This window comes from Phocoena sinus, chromosome 12 (assembly GCF_008692025.1).
Source record: "Phocoena sinus isolate mPhoSin1 chromosome 12, mPhoSin1.pri, whole genome shotgun sequence".
Lineage (NCBI taxonomy): Eukaryota > Metazoa > Chordata > Mammalia > Artiodactyla > Phocoenidae > Phocoena > Phocoena sinus.
In genome coordinates, this window is record NC_045774.1 from 83,571,692 (window position 1) to 83,590,061 (window position 18,370).

Genomic DNA, 18,370 nt, shown 5'->3' on the forward strand with positions numbered 1-18,370 from the left:
TTCCTCTAGAAGCTTGGGATAAAGGATGAGATCAGCTGATTGGCTACACGATCTTTATGGCTCCCTTTAGCAACAATATTCTATGAAATTCTACTGGCAAAATAGCTGTGTCAAGAAAAGTAGACACGCTTCCCCACATGTCTGACTGACCACCAGCCTGGATGTTAAGAAATTGAGGAGATGGGGCTCAGGTGGGTTCAGCACAGGGGTTGCTGATCTGGGACTCGGCTTGGGGTGCCCATGCAGGCAGTACACTTGCTCCTGTCCAGGAATGAAGAGGGCAGGGGGTGCAGCCGGCCACCAGCCTCCCTGATCTCTTGGTTGTTGGTGGTGGGAGGTGTAGGGAGCACAACCACGTTAAACAGTGGAAAGATGGAAATTATTATCTACAGGGGATTAAGAAAACCTTTAGATGAACACACAGCAGTACAGAGGGACTCATGAAATACCCTACTGTTTACTCACAGGTGGTCCTGGAGGCCCTGGTTTTCCTGGAGGACCTGGTTTTCCTCGTCTTCCCTAGAAACCAAAGAGAAACAGACAACAGCTACTGTGATTCCATTTTATTTTAAGATGAGACAATAGTAAATGGCAATTTTAAAGACTAAAAATTAATCTAAAAGTTAAAAAACAATTCCAAATCCACATGACCTTTAAAGACCTGTGAAGTCTAAAAGCTCTGAGACCATTTTTAACAGCCAAGATGAGAAAAACAGTGCCTGGAATGAATAAACTGTGACTCTTATTAGCAGCCCTTTAAAAGCTGTCTACTTTGGTACTCTAGCAAAGTAATATAAAGTATCTGAAGGATGGTCTAAGATGGGCATTTTATCTGATAATTCAGTGGGTTCAGGTGCAATAATAAATGCTTTTACCATCTTAAATTGGTATTTCTCAAAGAGTGATCTGAATTCCAATTTTATAGGAGCTTCCTGAGGGTGCTATCAGGTATTAAAAATACACTTTTCTGGGCTCCATCCTGGACTTACTGGTTTAGGATCTCTGGGGAAGGGATCCATGAATATGCATTTAAAAAACCCCTTCAGGTAATACTCATACTCACTAAAGTTTGAAAAGCACTTCCGTAAGCCATATTATAATTATATATGTTGTGAAAAGCACATTAACTAGCTCTTTTCTTCCCTTTGGATGATTAAGCTGTTTTATAAGTGAAATAAAATGTTCACTCCTTGCTTATTAATCTTCATTATTGTAAGTGAATGTTAACTCCCCAAGTTCACAACTAGCTAAATTCCAACTGCAAGAGCCAGAATGACATTTCTAAGTACCTGGGTATCTATAGCATTTAAACAACATTGATTTATTATACATTTATTTTCTTAATTATTTTCTTTCCTTTATCGTAGAAGGAAGTAAGCTTAGGTATGTATAGCACACATTTTGAATGAGAAGCATTTCTGAGCAGGTTTTCTAATTCTGTTTCATTGTTACTAATAACTTTTTTTTATTACCATATTGGTAGTATGTTAATACATATTAAGGCTTGTTGTTACTTAAAAGGTAAAAGTATTAGGCTGATCTTTCAACTCTTTTTGGGGAGAATTGTAAGCATAAACAGGGAAAGGCCCATTTCACTGACGGATTTTCTTGCTCTGAAAGAGTCAGGCTTGATCTTTCTGGCCTTCAGCTAAGCTTGGAGTTGGGTAGGAAATGCAATACCCACTGAAGCAGCAGAGTAAGGTCTGGAAGGTAGGTAAGCAAATGCGACACTGTGATTGGGTGGGAAATGCTTGCATTAATTGCTGAAGGCAAGTTGAGTACCTACTGTCAAGGACTCCATATAAAAATGGCAGCTGTATTCATAAAAGATCCTGGCTAACAACTACAGAACAGATTTTTTAAAAATTTCATTAATAAATGAAATTAAAATCACTCTAGATAGGATCAATAGCAGAATAACTGAGGCAGAAGAACGGATAAGTGACCTGGAAGATAAAGTAGTGGAAATAACTACTGCAGAGCAGAATAAAGAAAAAAGAATGAAAAGAACTGAGGACAGTCTCAGAGACCTCTGGGACAACATGAAACGCACCAACATTCGAATTATAGGGGTTCCAGAAGAAGAAGAAAGAAAGAAAGGGACTGAGAAAATATTTGAAGAGATTATAGTTGAAAACTTCCCTAATATGGGAAAGGAAATAGTTAATCAAGTCCAGGAAGCACAGAGAGTCCCATACAGGATAAATACAAGGAGAAACACGCCAAGACACATATTAATCAAACTGTCAAAAATTAAATACAAAGAAAGCATATTAAAAGCAGCAAGGGAAAAACAACAAATAACACACAAGGGAATCCCCATAAGGTTAACAGCTGATCTCTCAGCAGAAACCCTACAAGCCAGAAGGGAGTGGCAGGACATACTGAAAGTGATGAAGGAGAATAGCCTGAAACCAAGACTACTCTACCCAGCAAGGATCTCATTCACATTTGATGGAGAAATTAAAACCTTTACAGACAAGCAAAAGCTGAGAGAGTTCAGCACCACCAAACCAGCTTTACAACAAATGCTAAAGGAACTTCTCTAGACACGAAACACAAGAGAAGGAAATGACCTATAGTAGCGAACCCAAAACAATATATAAAATGGAAATAGGAACATACATATCAATAATTACCTTAAATGTAAATGGACTAAATGCTCCCACCAAAAGACACAGATTGGCTGAATGGATACAAAAACAAGACCCTTATATATGCTGTCTACAAGAGACCCACTTCAGAACTAGAGACACATACAGACTGAAAGTAAGGGGATGGAAAAAGATATTCCATGCAAATGGAAACCAAAAGAAAGCTGGAGTAGCAATTCTCATATCAGACAAAATAGACTTTAAAATAAGGACTATTAAAAGGGACAAAGAAGGACACTACATAATGATCAAGGGATCGATCCAAGAAGAAGATATAACAATTGTAAATATTTATGCACCCAACATAGGAGCACCTCAATACATAAGGCAAATACTAACAACCATAAAAGGGGAGATCAACAGTAACACATTCATAGTAGGGGACTTTAACACCCCACTTTCACCCATGGACAGATCATCCAAAATGAAAATAAATAAGGAAACACAAACTTTAAATGATACATTAAACAAGAAGGACTTAATTGATATTTATAGGACACTCCATCCAAAAACAACAGAATACACATTTTTCTCAAGTGCTCATGGAACATTCTCCAGGATAGATCATATCTTGGGTCACAAATCAAGCCTTGGTAAATTTAAGAAAACTGAAATTGTATCAAGTATCTTTTCCGACCACAACGCCATGAGACTAGATATCAATTACAGGAAAAGATCTGTAAAAAATACAAACACATGGAGGCTAAACAATACACTACTTAATAATGAAGTGATCACTGAAGAAATCAAAGAGAAAATTAAAAAATACCTAGAAACAAATGACAATGGAGACACAACGACCCAAAACCTATGGGATGCAGCAAAAGCAGTTCTAAGGGGGAAGTTTATAGCAATACAAGCCCACCTTAAGAAGCAGGAAACATCTCGAATAAACAACCTAACCTTGCACCTCAAGCAATTAGAGAAAGAAGAACAAAAAAACCCCAAAGCTAGCAGAAGGAAAGAAATCATAAAAATCAGATCAGAAATAAATGAAAAAGAAATGAAGGAAACAATAGCAAAGATCAATAAAACTAAAAGCTGGTTCTTTGAGAAGATAAACAAAATAGATAAACCACTAGCCAGACTCATCAAGAAAAAAAGGGAGAAGACTCAAATCAATAGAATTAGAAATGAAAAAGGAGAAGTAACAACTGACACTGCAGAAATAAAAAAAATCATGAGAGATTACTACAAGCAACTCTATGTCAATAAAATGGACAATCTGGAAGAAATGGACAAATTCTTAGAAATGCACAACCTGCCAAGACTGAATCAGGAAGAAATAGAAAATATGAACAGACCAATCACAAGCACTGAAATTGAAACTGTGATTAAAAACCTTCCAACAAACAAAAGCCCAGGACCAGATGGCTTCACAGGTGAATTCTATCAAACGTTTAGAGAAGAGCTAACACCTATCCTTCTCAAACTCTTCCAAAATATAGCAGAGGGAGGAACACTCCCAAATTCCTTCTACGAAGCCACCATCACCTTGATACCAAAACCAGACAAGGATGTCACAAAGAAAGAAAACTACAGGCCAATATCACTGATGAACATAGATGCAAAAATCCTCAACAAAATACTAGCAAACAGAATCCAACAGCACATTAAAAGGATCATACACCATGATCAAGTGGGGTTTATTCCAGGAATGCAAGGATTCTTCAATATACGCAAATCTATCAATGTGATAAACTATATTAACAAATTGAAGGAGAAAAACCATATGATCATCTCAATAGATGCAGAGAAAGCTTTCGACAAAATTCAACACCCATTTATGATAAAAACCCTCCAGAAAGTAGGCATAGAGGGAACTTTCCTAAACATAATAAAAGCCATATATGACAAGCCCACAGCAAACATCATCCTCAATGGTGAAAAACTGAAAGCATTTCCACTAAGATCAGGAACAAGACAAGGTTGCCCACTCTCACCACTCTTATTCAACATAGTTTTGGAAGTTTTAGCCACAGCAATCAGAGAAGAAAAGGAAATAAAAGGAATCCAAATCGGAAAAGAAGAAGTAAAGCTGTCACTGTTTGCAGATGACATGATACTATACATAGAGAATCCTAAAGATGCTACCAGAAAACTACTAGAGCTAATCAATGAATTTGGTAAAGTAGCAGGATACAAAATTAATGCACAGAAATCTCTGGCATTCCTATATACTAATGATGAAAAATCTGAAAGTGAAATCAAGAAAACACTCCCATTTACCATTGCAACAAAAAGAATAAAATATCTAGGAATAAACCTACCTAAGGATACGAAAGACCTGTATGCAGAAAATTATAAGACACTGATGAAAGAAATTAAAGATGATACAAATAGATGGAGAGATATACCATGTTCTTGGATGGGAAGAATCAACATTGTGAAAATGACTCTACTACCCAAAGCAATCTACAGATTCAATGCAATCCCTATCAAACTACCACTGGCATTTTTCACAGAACTAGAACAAAAAATTTCGCAATTTGTATGGAAACACAAAAGACCCCGAATAGCCAAAGCAATCTTGAGAACGAAAAAAGGAGCTGGAGGAATAAGGCTCCCTGACTTCAGACTATATTACAAAGCAACAGTAATCAAGACAGTATGGTACTGGCACAAAAACAGAAAGATAGATCAGTGGAACAGGATAGAAAGCCCAGAGATAAACCCACGCACATATGGACACCTTATCTTTGATAAAGGAGGCAGGAATGTACAGTGGAGAAAGGACAGCCTCTTCAATAAATGGTGCTGGGAAAACTGGACAGGTACATGTAAAAGTATGAGATTAGATCACTCCCTAACACCATACACAAAAATAAGCTCAAAATGGATTAAAGACCTAAATGTAAGGCCAGAAACTATCAAACTCTTAGAAGAAAACATAGGAAGAACACTCTATGACATAAATCACAGCAAGATCCTTTCTGACCCACCTCCTAGAGTAATGGAAATAAAAACAAAAATAAACAAATGGGACCTAATGAAACTTCAAAGCTTTTGCACAGCAAAGGAAACCATAACCAAGACCAAAAGACAACCCTCAGAATGGGAGAAAACATTTGCAAATGAAGCAACTGACAAAGGATTAATCTCCAAAATTTACAAGCAGCTCATGCAGCTCAATAACAAAAAAACAAACAACCCCATCCAAAAATGGGCAGAAGACCTAAATAGACATTTCTCCAAAGAAGATATACAGAATGCCAACAAACACATGAAAGAATGCTCAACATCATTAATCATTAGAGAAATGCAAATCAAAACTACAATGAGATATCATCTCACACCAGTCAGAATGGCCATCATCAAAAAATCAAGAAACAATAAATGCTGGAGAGGGTGTGGAGAAAAGGGGACACTCTTGCACTGCTGGTGGGAATGTGTTCCTTAAAAAACTACAAATAGGGGGCTTCCCTGGTGGCGCAGTGGTTGAGAGTCCGCCTGCCGATGCAGGGGACACGGGTTCGTGCCCCGGTCTGGGAGGATCCCACGTGCCGCGGAGCGGCTGGGCCCGTGAGCCATGGCCGCTGAGCCTGCGCGTCCGGAGCCTGTCCTCCGCAACGGGAGAGGCCACAGCAGTGAGAGGCCCGCGTAACGCATAAAAAAAAAAAAAAAAAACTACAAATAGAATTACCATATGACCCAGCAATCCCACTACTTGGCATATACCCTGAGAAAACCAAAATTCAAAGAGAGTCATGTACCAAAATGTTCATTGCAGCTCTATTTACAATAGCCAGGACATGGAAACAACCTAAGCGCCCATCATCGGATGAATGGATAAAGAAGATGTGGCACATATACACAATGGAATATTACTCAGCCTTAAAAAGAAATGAAATTGAGCTATTTGTAATGAGATGGATAGACCTAGAATCTGTCATACAGAGTGAAGTAAGTCAGAAAGAAAAAGACAAATACCGTATGCTAACACATATATATGGAATTTAAGGGAAAAAAATGTCATGAAGAACCTAGGGGTAAGATAGGAATAAAGACGCAGACCTACTGGAGAACGGACTTAAGGATATGGGGAGGGGGAAGGGTGAGTTTTGACAGGGCGAGAGAGAGTCATGGACATATACACACTAACAAACGTAGTAAGGTAGATAGCTGGGGGGAAGCAGCCGCAAGGCACAGGGATATTAGCTCGGTGCTTTGTGACAGCCTGGAAGGGTGGGATGGGGAGAGTGGGAGGGAGGGAGACGCAAGAGGGAAGACATATGGGAACATATGTATATGTATAGCTGATTCGCTTTGTTGTAGAGCAGAGACTAACACACCATTGTGAAGCAATTGTGCCCCAATGAAGATGTTTAAAAAAAAAAAAAAAAAATTCATTAAAACCAGAAATAAAATGAGTAGTTATTTTCATGTACCTTCTGTTTTAGAGATCTGAACCTTGGATTTCCTTTGGGGGGTTGTAAGATTGGAATGAATATATAATTTAATATTCTGTATACTGAATCAAAGTTACATACATGGACATAATTTTCTTGTTTTGCAGTTTATACATTCTGAAAATCAACATATTGGTTCTTTTAGTAAGTGCAAGTCAATCAGCCGCTGAAGATTAATCAATGATAAAACGTTTACTTGGAAAGTGGAGGCATTTATTCATTTACAAGAGCACAAAGAAACAAAATCGGTGACATTGGAGTAGGTGATTGGTTCTTTCTTTTAGGTTGAGGTAAGTTAAAACCATAGGATAAACTTTGTGTGCAGTCTCCTTTCCTTAAAGGAGACATATATATTGATTTGGGCAGGAAGTGGAGAAAATGAGGTTATTGATCAACTTTTACCACAGAGTTAACGTTTAAGATAAACCAAGTCTCAGATATTGTAGCATAACATTGTCATGTCTTAACATGAGGAGTAGACGCATTCATGGTTCAGTATGGTACGGGCAAGCTTCCAAACTCTTGATTTACATCATTGTTCAAAGCCTTGCGACTGTCAAGAGTGTGCGGATGTGTCTCTGGAAGAGCACAGGGGAACGCTGATTGTCTTTATGCCTCCTTGCTAACAGTAGACATGCAGGTAAGATGTTTTTGAGGGTCGTCAAATTATTGGAACATACTGTACACAGCTGACTTCAGCCAGCATGTATTTTCAGTTTAAATGTGGTTTCTAGGCTTGAATTTCTAGTAATATCCTGAAGCAGATTTGAATACTTTTCTCTTTTCCAGCTTTACTGAGATATAATTGGCATGTAACATTGTGTAAGTTTCATGTGTACAAGTGATGCCTTCATACACTTATACGTTAGGAATAAAGTTAGTGAATACCCCCGTCAGCCTACATAATTACCATTTGTGTGTGTGTGTTGAGAACATTTAAACTCTACTCTCTCAGCAACTTTCAAGTATAAACACAATATTGTTAACTATAGTCACCATGCTGTACATTAGATCCCCAAACTTATTCATCTTCTAACTGGAAGTCTGTGCACTTTGACCGGCATCTCCTCATTTCCCCTTCCTCAGCCTTTGGCAGCCAACATTGTCTCTGTGTCGATGAATTAGGCTTTTTTAGATTCCATACTCTGGGGCTGGGGCTGTGCCTGGGAGGGCCAGGGAATACCCTCCTGACGTCGATAGAGGGGCTGTTTTTGCATGTTTCTTTCCACTTCTGTCTCCTCTTATTTCAGGCCCGTCATTCTAGACCCACTGTAAAGTGAGACAAGAAGTGGGCACTCGGATGTGGGTTGGGATGAAAATCCCAGCACATAACAGAAAAATGCTGAGCTGGGTGCAGCCTTCCTGGCTAGGGTGCCTGGTCCCAGGTGGCCATTTGTTCAGAAGCAATTGATCAGTTGGAGTCTGGCTCAATCTCCAAATGGATGGTTTCAGCAGCATTACAATTGGGCTAAGCCAATACTTTTCTGAAAATCGGGAGTATGAAGCATAAAAGGCAGATTTACCATATCAGGTTGCCCTGGAAACCTCAAAGTGCTCAACACACATGTTTCCTGTTTGGCAACAGTGTAAAGGTTATCAGACTGCAGTTTAGGTATTTGTCTAATGATTTAAGCCCAGTGGTGCTCTAACCCGATCACACACCAGCATCCTCGGGAGACCTAGCAGAAACAGATTGCTCTCCCCACTTCCAGAGTTTCTGACTCAGTAGGTCCTGGGTGGGACCTGAGAACTCACATTTATAACAAGTTCCCAGCAGTACTGATGCTGCTGGCCTTGAGACCACACTGTGAGAACTCCTGTTCTAAACCTCAACGTCTTATTTCATATTTAAAGTCAGGCAATCTTGTATAGCCCTTAATCTTGTAAACCTTGTAGCTCAGAACAAAAGAGCTGGGTTGGTTTTGTGACTGCGTGGAACTTTAAGAATAAAAACCCCATTGTCAACTTCAGGACTGCCTGGATTGGAATCCCAGCCTTTTCTTTTATGGAAGGTTCTTGTGTCAAGATGTCCTTGCTGTAAAATTGGTACTTACACATTGAAGCCTGTTTGTGAAGAATTAAAAAAGAGATCATGTGTAAAATTCCTGCCACGCACACACCCGTTAGGATGGCTAGTTTCAAAAAACAAAATAAGCGTTCGTGAGGATCTGGAGAAACTGGAATGCTCGCACACTGCTGGCGAGATTGTAAAATGGAGCAACTGCTATGGAAAACACTGCGCAGATTTTTAAAATAATGAAAAGTAGAATGACCATGTGATCCAGAAATCTCACTTCTGGGTCTATATCCAAAGGAATTGAAAACAGGGTCGTGAAGAGATACCTGCACACTGTGTTCATACACAGCACTATTCAGAATAGCCAAAAGGTAGAACCAATCCAAACGTCCATTAACAGATGAGTGGATAAACAAAATGTGGCACATACGATGGAATATTGGACATTCTGATACATGCAACAACATGGGTAAACCTTGATGACATCATGCCAATTGAAATAGGCACAGTGAAATAAGTCAGTAGAAGACAAATACCGTATGATTTCGCTTATATGAGGTACTTAGAGTAGCCAAATTTACAGAAGCAGAAGGTAGAATGGTGGTGGCCAGGGGCTGGGGGGCGGGGGATAGGGGAAGTCATTTAATGGGAGCAGAGTTTTAGTTTTACAAGATGAAAATGTTCTGAAGATCTTTTCACGACAGTGCGGCTGTACTGAACACAAATGAACTGTACAGCTGAAAATGGTTAAGATGGTAAATTTTATGCTACGTGTTTTTCTCCACAATTAAAAACAACAACAACATCACTCCTACTATAATATCTGACACAGTGGGAATAATAAATGTTAGTTCCTTTTCTCCCTGCCCTTCTACCAACCTTTATCCAATTATCCATTTTGTTTTCCATTTAAAAATGTTGATAATATACCAAGAAAACCTTCTAAAATCTGTGTTGTGTATCAGTTAAGAAACGTAACCAACTGTCAACGTTGCATAGGGGATTTTTTCATCTAAAACAACAATCAAGATGCCCATTAAGAGTAGAAATAGAAAAAGTAACTTGTATATTATTCATACAGTGGAATACTATATAACAACGGAAATGAATGGAATACAACTATATGCAACAAAATGGTTAAATTGTGTAAACACAACGTTGATCAATTCATATAAGGAATAAAAGCAGGCAACACTAAGCTAAGCTGTTAGAAGTTGCAATAGGTCACCCATGTGGGAGCGGGGAGCGACTGAGATTATCAGACTAAGATGCAGACGTTCTGTTTCTTGAACTGTGTGCAGGTTACAAGCGTGTTCTTGATTTGTGAAAAATCAACAAGTGGTCTCCTTAGGATACATACATTTTTCTGAATGTTTGTTATACTTCAATAAAAATTTAAAAAAAATGAAACCAGGAGATTTCCACGATGGAGTGATTTTATTTGAATTATCAGATGACTTCATCCATCTGCATTTGCTGTGTACATGACCACAGAGGGTCAATACTATCAGGAAGGAAAAAAAAAAAAAAACCCCAGGCCTATTTAAATAAATGACATCTACAGATTTTCAACAGTAAAAATAACCTGATGCTTCCAGGATGACTTGCAGTATGAGAGCACATGTATCTTAAATTAGCCACTTGATTTATAAACACTTGACCATCCAGGAGCATTAAGAAGGGAAGAATGCAAATAATGGGCGACTGGTACTTATCTGACAGATGGTTTTTGCTGTTGATGATGATGACGAGGACAAGTTCCAGTAGTAATCGTACCGAAATAAAGGGTGGTATGCAGCCCTCAAGCCCACAGAGGAGACGCGTGTGTAAGTAATCTCTCTAAATTGCCAGGTCTTCTCATGCAGCTGGCTCCTCTCCAGAATTCCCCTGTTCCCATGTGTGTATTCAGCACAGCCTTAGGCATCAACTCAGCCTGAACAAGGTACCAAGGAGATGTCGAGGAAGAGGAGACAGGGCCTTGACTGGCACCCACAACTGTGAAGTAGGTGTTAATTACACAGGAAAACATTACAGACCATCTGGGAAGTTTAGTTTTCTTTTTTTACATGGTGAACGGAAATAAGATTAATGACCGATGTAAAAGGTTAGCACATTTTGAAATCAACGATATGTGAAAAAATGGGAACGGAATACTTACATGAGGAATGCATAACATCTTAAGTGAATTTTATTTCTTAACATCTTTAAAAATACATCTAAGACAGCAATGAGGCTGGTCATAATGGTCTCCTTATTTCAGGGATCAGACAAGTGGCTCTTGTAAGGACACGGGAAGAGGATGTAATTCAACATGAACAAAGAATCTGAAACAGCTTTAGAGCTAAGGGAAGATGAATCCATATTAGGTTGGGATCTTAAAATTTCTAAATCATGTCACAATTTCCCCACCTCTCTGTTCCCTTCCTTTTTTTTTTTTTTTACGGTACGTGGGCCTCTCACTGCTGTGGCCTATCCCGTTGTGGAGCACAGGCTCCAGACGCACAGGCTCAGTGGCCATGGCTCACGGGCCCAGCCACTCCGCAGCATGTGGGATCTTCCCGGACCGGGGCACGAACCTGCATCCCCTGCATCGGCAGGTGGACTCTCAACCACTGCGCCACCAGGGAAGCCCTGTTCTCTTCCTTTTTTTCCCCTTTGGATAGACTCTACCAGTAACTAATGTGGCTTTTCAAAACAAGTTAGAAATGTGACAATATTAACTAAACCCCCTCAGCTATAACTGAGTAAATGACAATCTGAATAAACGGTAACACTTCATCGAAACATTTGACTGGGCCAGATGGTCTGGTCTGTGGTCAGCATGGTCTACAGTCACTGCTTAGCATTCCTATGAAGTTATCATGGTGGCATCAATTTGGTCACGAAGATAAGTATAATTAAGGTCTGACCTCTTAAGTCCCTTCTGACTGGATGAACCCCAAATCACCTTTTCCTTGTGTGCTCCAAGCTGTGCATGTACCAAGAAACATAAAAGTCTATGACAAATGATTATTAAAATGGTTACCATTGATCAAATGCTTGCCATGGGCCAAGCCCTGAGTGCTAAGCATGGACTTATGCTATTTCATTTAATCTGCTCCAAACTACTGTGGGTGAGTGATACGGTTCCCATTTTACAGAGAACGAAAGATTAAACATCTAGCTCCAAATCACCCTGCTCTTAGTTGGTGGGGCTAAAATTTAACCCCAAGTGTGTCTGATCTTAAAACCCGTAACCCTCAGGATGAAGGTGTCCTTGGGGGGGCATAGCCTGGTCATTCACGATTTCAGTTACTTTGCCGCTCTAATTGTTGAGTTTCTCTTGTTTTCTCACCACCAAGCCAGATTTTTAAATGTCCCATCGCCTTACGACTTTGCCCTTTTGGGAATTCAGGTCTTTCTAGTTCTCTCAGCTGCTCCCCTGATGGCTGCTTGCCTTTGCCTCGCGCCAGCAGGACAACCACAACCTTCCACTTAGACTGGACTCCCGACGGTCTTGCCAAACCACCAACTCTCTCTGTCCCAATCGCGGGCTCTGTTTTCTATGCCTGCCTTTGCCAACCTCAGCCAATGCACTTGGTTCATCCCGGCTCAGGGGTGGGGCACCATAGGGCACGGCTTAGCTGCTTCCTGACCATCTGTGATACATTTTATTGTGCGGCAGTGAGAGGGTGGATGCTCCCTCCATATTTGGAAGTTCACAGGGGGATGCTTGCAGGCCGGAGGAGGAGAATCGGGCTTGGACTCTGCCTTCCTTGTCCGAGAACTATGCCCATGCCCTGGGGTCCCCATCTCCAAGCACTCATAAGGCCGCAAGCATCTTTCATTTTTATTCAGGAAACGGTTACATTTTTAGACTTAGAGAGTGGATGAAATCAACACGTAGAGGGACAAATAATGCACATAAACTGCTAGTGTCTTATTTAAAAGAAATGTTAACATGAAAACTATGTGATGAGGTTCCTCAACAAATTTCAGATGGGTCAGAGCTTGAGCCGGTGTATAAGAAGGAATTCAGCCTTAACAGTCAGCACTGGAACAAAGAAATCATTAATGACATTTCATATCTTGATTTCAATGAAGCTAAATTTATAGAAGTGCATTTTCAGTATTTTTGAGTCACATACTTTAACAGATGAAATGTACCCTCAAGGGGTGGAATTTTAGAACTGCAGTTTCAAAGAGAAAGACTGAATTGAGCAACACCGAATAAATTCATAGGAATACATTTTGCAGCTATTCAATAACCGCCCGTAAACAGAGAGAATCCCCAAGGATCCGTAAGATGCAAGTATGAAGGTCACCCAATTTTGATACAGAAGAACGTTCAGTGCGTAATTCTCAATCCATCAACTTAAATTTAATGGATTAAATCCCACTTGTATATTTAAATGCCCACTTCAAACCCTATCCAAAAACTGAGTAAATTTATTCAGCAGAAATGTACTGTCTGTGTTTTATGTACTGTTCTAGGGGAAAATATATGAATAAGGCCTGGATCTTGCTTTCAGCGTAGAAGAGGAGGGACAGCTATTGACAACAGCTATTTGGAGAGTGTTGTTCATTTGGCTGTAGGTAAACTCAGGAGTTCTGGGGAGGGAAGGTGAGAATTAAGTTGCTTCCCAAACCTTTCAGTAACTCTCTCAGCCTTTCGTTTGACAGGGGAAGTGGCGGGGGGTTGGTCACCGGGATGGGATGGGAGGGAAATGCGGGTGGAGGAAGCCATCTGCAACCCCTTGGCAATGAGATGGGGTGCTAGACCCTGAAGAGTCCCCTCAGACAGGGACAGCTTCCCTGGACACTTGTGCCCCCATACAGATGTGTATCCTCTTTGGTCCTTTTGTCCTCTGATACTTATAGCCAACCTTTCAAGCAACTGGGCTTGGAAGGCATTTCCAAGCCTGCCACTCCTTGTGCTTTCATGATGGACTTAATTAAGTATTGGGACTCTGTATTGATGACCTTCAAAAACTGAATGCTTGTGGACATGCCATTATGTAAATACTGGGTATGTTTTTTCTTGACTTGAATACTCTTTTCATTTCCTTAAACCTGACACCCAAGGTCACTTGCCAGTGTGACTGGGTAAGAGGAACTCTGAGTCTGACCTCTTCCAGCTGCTTTCCCACAGTCAGCTTTCTCCTTCAGCTCCAACCTTTTCCCAGAATAAGGTTAGGGTATCTTGGGAAAGCTGGTACCTCAGTTAGCCCTGCCAGCCCCAGCTGTGGGTCATTTGCTGGATTCTTTTTATGTTCTCCTTTGACTTCTCAGTCTCCTTTAGAGAAGTATCCTTCAGGCAGAAACCGCAGCTACATCTTATGCCAAGCGTCCTGCTACACCGGGCGTACATCCATCCATCCCTATACAGACATCCATAAAGCCTAACCAACACCTACTCACGGGACTGACCTTCCTACGTACTTGCCCCAGGCCCCAGCGAGTGGCTGTCCTTGTCAAAGGGGTGGTGAAGGGCCTGTGTCCCTCTGCTGGTTTCCCTGGTAACCGAGGATTCCACCTGATGTCAACTCCCCTATAACTGGAAATCCCTCCAGGACCTTGCTTCAGACGTGTAAGCGCCCCCATCCATGAAACCACTGATGTCTCTGTTGCTGACTCTGGGCTCTTTCCTCGGTCTTAAAGCTGGGCAAATGCAGGCCTTCTAGGCCTGCAGCCCAACAACCTACCACCTCTTCACTGTGTTTTTGTAGAACATATTTCCCATTCTCAGCTGGCATGTTCCCAGATTCCTTCATTAATTCATTCAACAAACATTAAATCATTCAACAAACATTTAATGAGTCCTTACGGTGGGCCAGATCCTTCTCTGTGCTCTGGAAATACCCTGAATCCATTCTGTCCTCAGAGAGCTTATATTCTAGCAGAGGCAGACAGCACCTGGTCCTTTCTCTCTGCCAGACACCGTTCAAAGCAATTTATATCTACGTATTCATTATATCTTCAAAGTCCTCGTAATATCTTTGAGGTGTCTCTGTTTTACAGATGAGGCAACTGAGTGATGGAACAGCTTGCCTGAGGTCACACGTCCAGTTAAGCAGCAGAGCTGGGACTTGAATTCAGGTAACCTGACTGTGTCATCCCTGATCATCCCCCCCTGTTATACTGACTGCGTATCTGATAACGACACCAGTAGAGATATAAATTCTGGATAGCAACAAGAATCATAAAAAGTAAAGCAGGGTAAAGGGATACAGAGTTAGATAGGGTGGTGTGCCGTTTCAGATAGAAAAATCAGGGGAGGTCTCAGCAGACACCTGAACCAAGCGAATCCGTGGGCTGTGCAAGGGCTGAGAAGGGACATCCAGCAGACGGAACAGTGAGAACAAAGCCCTGGGTGGCTGGAGAAACGCAAGCCGTGGATGGGTGGCAGGCAGGGCAGATTAGCTGAGCCTTGAGGACTGTGGTGAGGGCTTTGTGTTTTCTTCCTTTGATTGTCTTGGGAAACCATTGGGAGTTGTGGTAAAGGGGCCGCATTGTGAGGTTGACCGAAACGCTTGCCTGTGTAGATTAGCAGCCACTAGGGTAGAGCTGCTACAGACTGATCATGTAATTCAGAGGCTCAACAGAACTGACTGTAGCTTATCTGATTTAGGTCGCTCGCAGGAACATTTCCTTCCATTTGTGCAGACAATCAAGAGTTGAGTATCTGTATAGCATTTTGTGACGGTTAAGTTTATGTGGTGCCCAGATATTTGGCCAAACATTTTTCTGAATGTTTCTGTAAAGGTGGTTTTTGGATGAGATTAGCATTTAGGTGGTGGATTCTGAGCACAGCAGGCTGCCCTCGGTAAGGTGTGTGGGTCTCACCAATTGGTCCAAGGCCTGAATGGAACAAAGACTGACCTCCCCAAGGCAAGAAGGAACTCTGCCTGCAGACGGCCTTGGGACTTGAACTGCAACACTTCACCGGATCTCCAGCCTACCAGACTACTCTACAGATTTTGGATTTACCAAGACTCTACAACTGTGTGAGCCAATTCTCTCTGTCTCTGTCTCTCTGTATACACATCCTGATGCTTTCATTTCATTTTTCTGGAGAACCCTGACTAATACCCATTTCCATTTATAAGTATGAAGTATTTTTTACCTTCCTTTAACATCTTATGTTACTGAATATAATATCTATTATTCTCTGATATTTACCCAGTCCATTGTTTTTGACTGAAAAAATGATATAAGGAAATGAGATCTATTTCATCCTTCACCGTGAACAATGGTTTTCAAATAGAGAATGCTGCATTGTTTAAGTAATCCTGCAAGACTTATATAACGATATTTATAATTTAATGAGCTTGTACTCAAGGGAAAAATATGTTCTTGAAACATGTCAGGATGAATTTTCAAGGGAAAGACCTAATTAGCAGTGTCTGAAGTGTATGTCATCACATTTAGAAAACAAGGACTGGTCCCTGTAGACAGAATGGTGAGTTAGACTTTAAAGCTTTAACTACTCCCGTTAATATGTATGATTAATGGGCAGTCTGTCAGTTGGTTGCCCTCACTAAAGCAAAAGACCTTGCAGGGGGGAAAAAAAGGATGTTTAAATTAATGCACACAGAAATATGCAAATGCAGTTTATAATCTTTTTTATATTATGATTAATTAATAACTTTAGAGTCTTTACTGCGAAAGGATGCCATAGCTTGAACACCTTTTAAAATATAGAATCAAAGCTATAAAGATGTCTGAAAGTAACAGATGGCCACAGGTCCCAGTGACTTTACAAATGAGAACTCTGCGAAGCTAATGAAAGCAAAAAAACTCTCAATGTTAGATCATGGCTGAGAAATCAAAAGCTGGGGAAAAAAGTATAAATGGAAGTAGTTATGTCATTATCTTTTCCTTACATATAATAAAATATTTTTACCTGATGATTATTTGGAGAAAATCATATTGAAGAAACAAGAGTTAAGCCCATTTAAAGGAGAGAACATAGGCGGTGGGGTCTATTTGATGTCAAGATCTTCAGAGGCAAAGAGAAAATCCAGTCATGTGTGTAAATGATTCTAAACATAAAATTATTTGGTAATAGTTGCACGTTCATTTGGATATCTGGGTTTCTGAAGACAGAACCTTAATTTAAATCCTTCAGAAACACTGATAACTAAAACTACAAGAGCTAAGGTTGAAAGCAATCAAAATTACAGATCTGGGGCTTCCCTGGTGGCACGGTGGTTGAGAGTCCGCCTGCCGATGCAGGGGACGCGCGTTCGTGCCCCGGTCCGGGAAGATCCCACATGCCGCGGGGTGGCTGGTCCCGTGAGCCATGGCCGCTGAGCCTGCGCGTCCAGAGCCTGTGCTCCGCAACGGGAGAGGCCACAACAGTGAGAGGCCCGCGTACCGCAAAAAACAAAAACAAACAAACAAAAATTACAGATCTGTTTTGTACCAAAATGAGAAATCAACTTCCAGAAGAACATAAATGAGTGGGAAATTCAGTAAACAGATAACCTTGCATCAGTGATAAGCATTGCTACATTTATTAAGTGCTTACTATATGAATATTGGAGATTAAAGAGAAAATTAGACACAGATCCTACCTTTGAAGGTTTGGGGAGCTTTTAGTCTAGTATTAATTTCTCTTCTTTCCTGTCTACCAGATTTTCTCCACACAAAAAATCAAGGCTGCTTAAAGACATTGAAGAAAAGAGAACAGTAGCTCACAACTATTTTCAAGAGCTGGAGGTTGCATTAAACTTGGCCAAAACTGATATTTCTATTTTGGCATACTTTAATTACGTGGTGTACTTGCCCATGGTCACGCTTTTTCTGTACAAAGGTAGAGGTGAATATAGATTTTAACTCATATATTTATGACAAAGTAATTGATCATTGATTAACAATAAAAACAGAATGGAAAAGTGCGCTGTACTAAGAAGGGAGAGACCTGGCCATTAGTACCGTCTCTTGTATTTATCAGCTAAGCAAACCTGAGCCAGTTATATCATCTCTCGCCCTTAACCGTTTATTTATTTATTTTTTTTAAAAAAGGACTAATAACATACCTGCCTAAAAACATTGGGCTGGAATATATGAGCACCTGAGAAATATTTACTGTAAGAGAAATACCAAAGTTTGAAAAGAACTTTCTATAATCTTTCCCCATAAATTTTCTTGAAGGCAGAGGGATGGTGCCTGGCATCAAGCAAGTTCTCCATCGGTGCCCACCCATCCTTCTGGACAGAAGGTTCCAAGCTTTCCTGGAGAGGTTACACTGCGTGGGGACACGCGCAAGGTGGTCCAACACATTCAGATATAGAGCTAGTGGATCA

At 40.6% G+C, this 18,370-nt stretch overlaps 1 protein-coding gene across 1 annotated transcript in view; it reads right to left on the reverse strand.

Moving 5' to 3' along the window:
* COL19A1 (collagen type XIX alpha 1 chain) overlaps positions 1-18,370 on the reverse strand; it is a 356,422-nt gene that overhangs the window by 103,185 nt on the left and 234,867 nt on the right. The window contains exon 15 of the mRNA XM_032650897.1: positions 466-519. Coding sequence (XP_032506788.1) covers positions 466-519 — 54 coding nt within the window. The remainder of the gene's footprint in view (positions 1-465; positions 520-18,370) is intronic.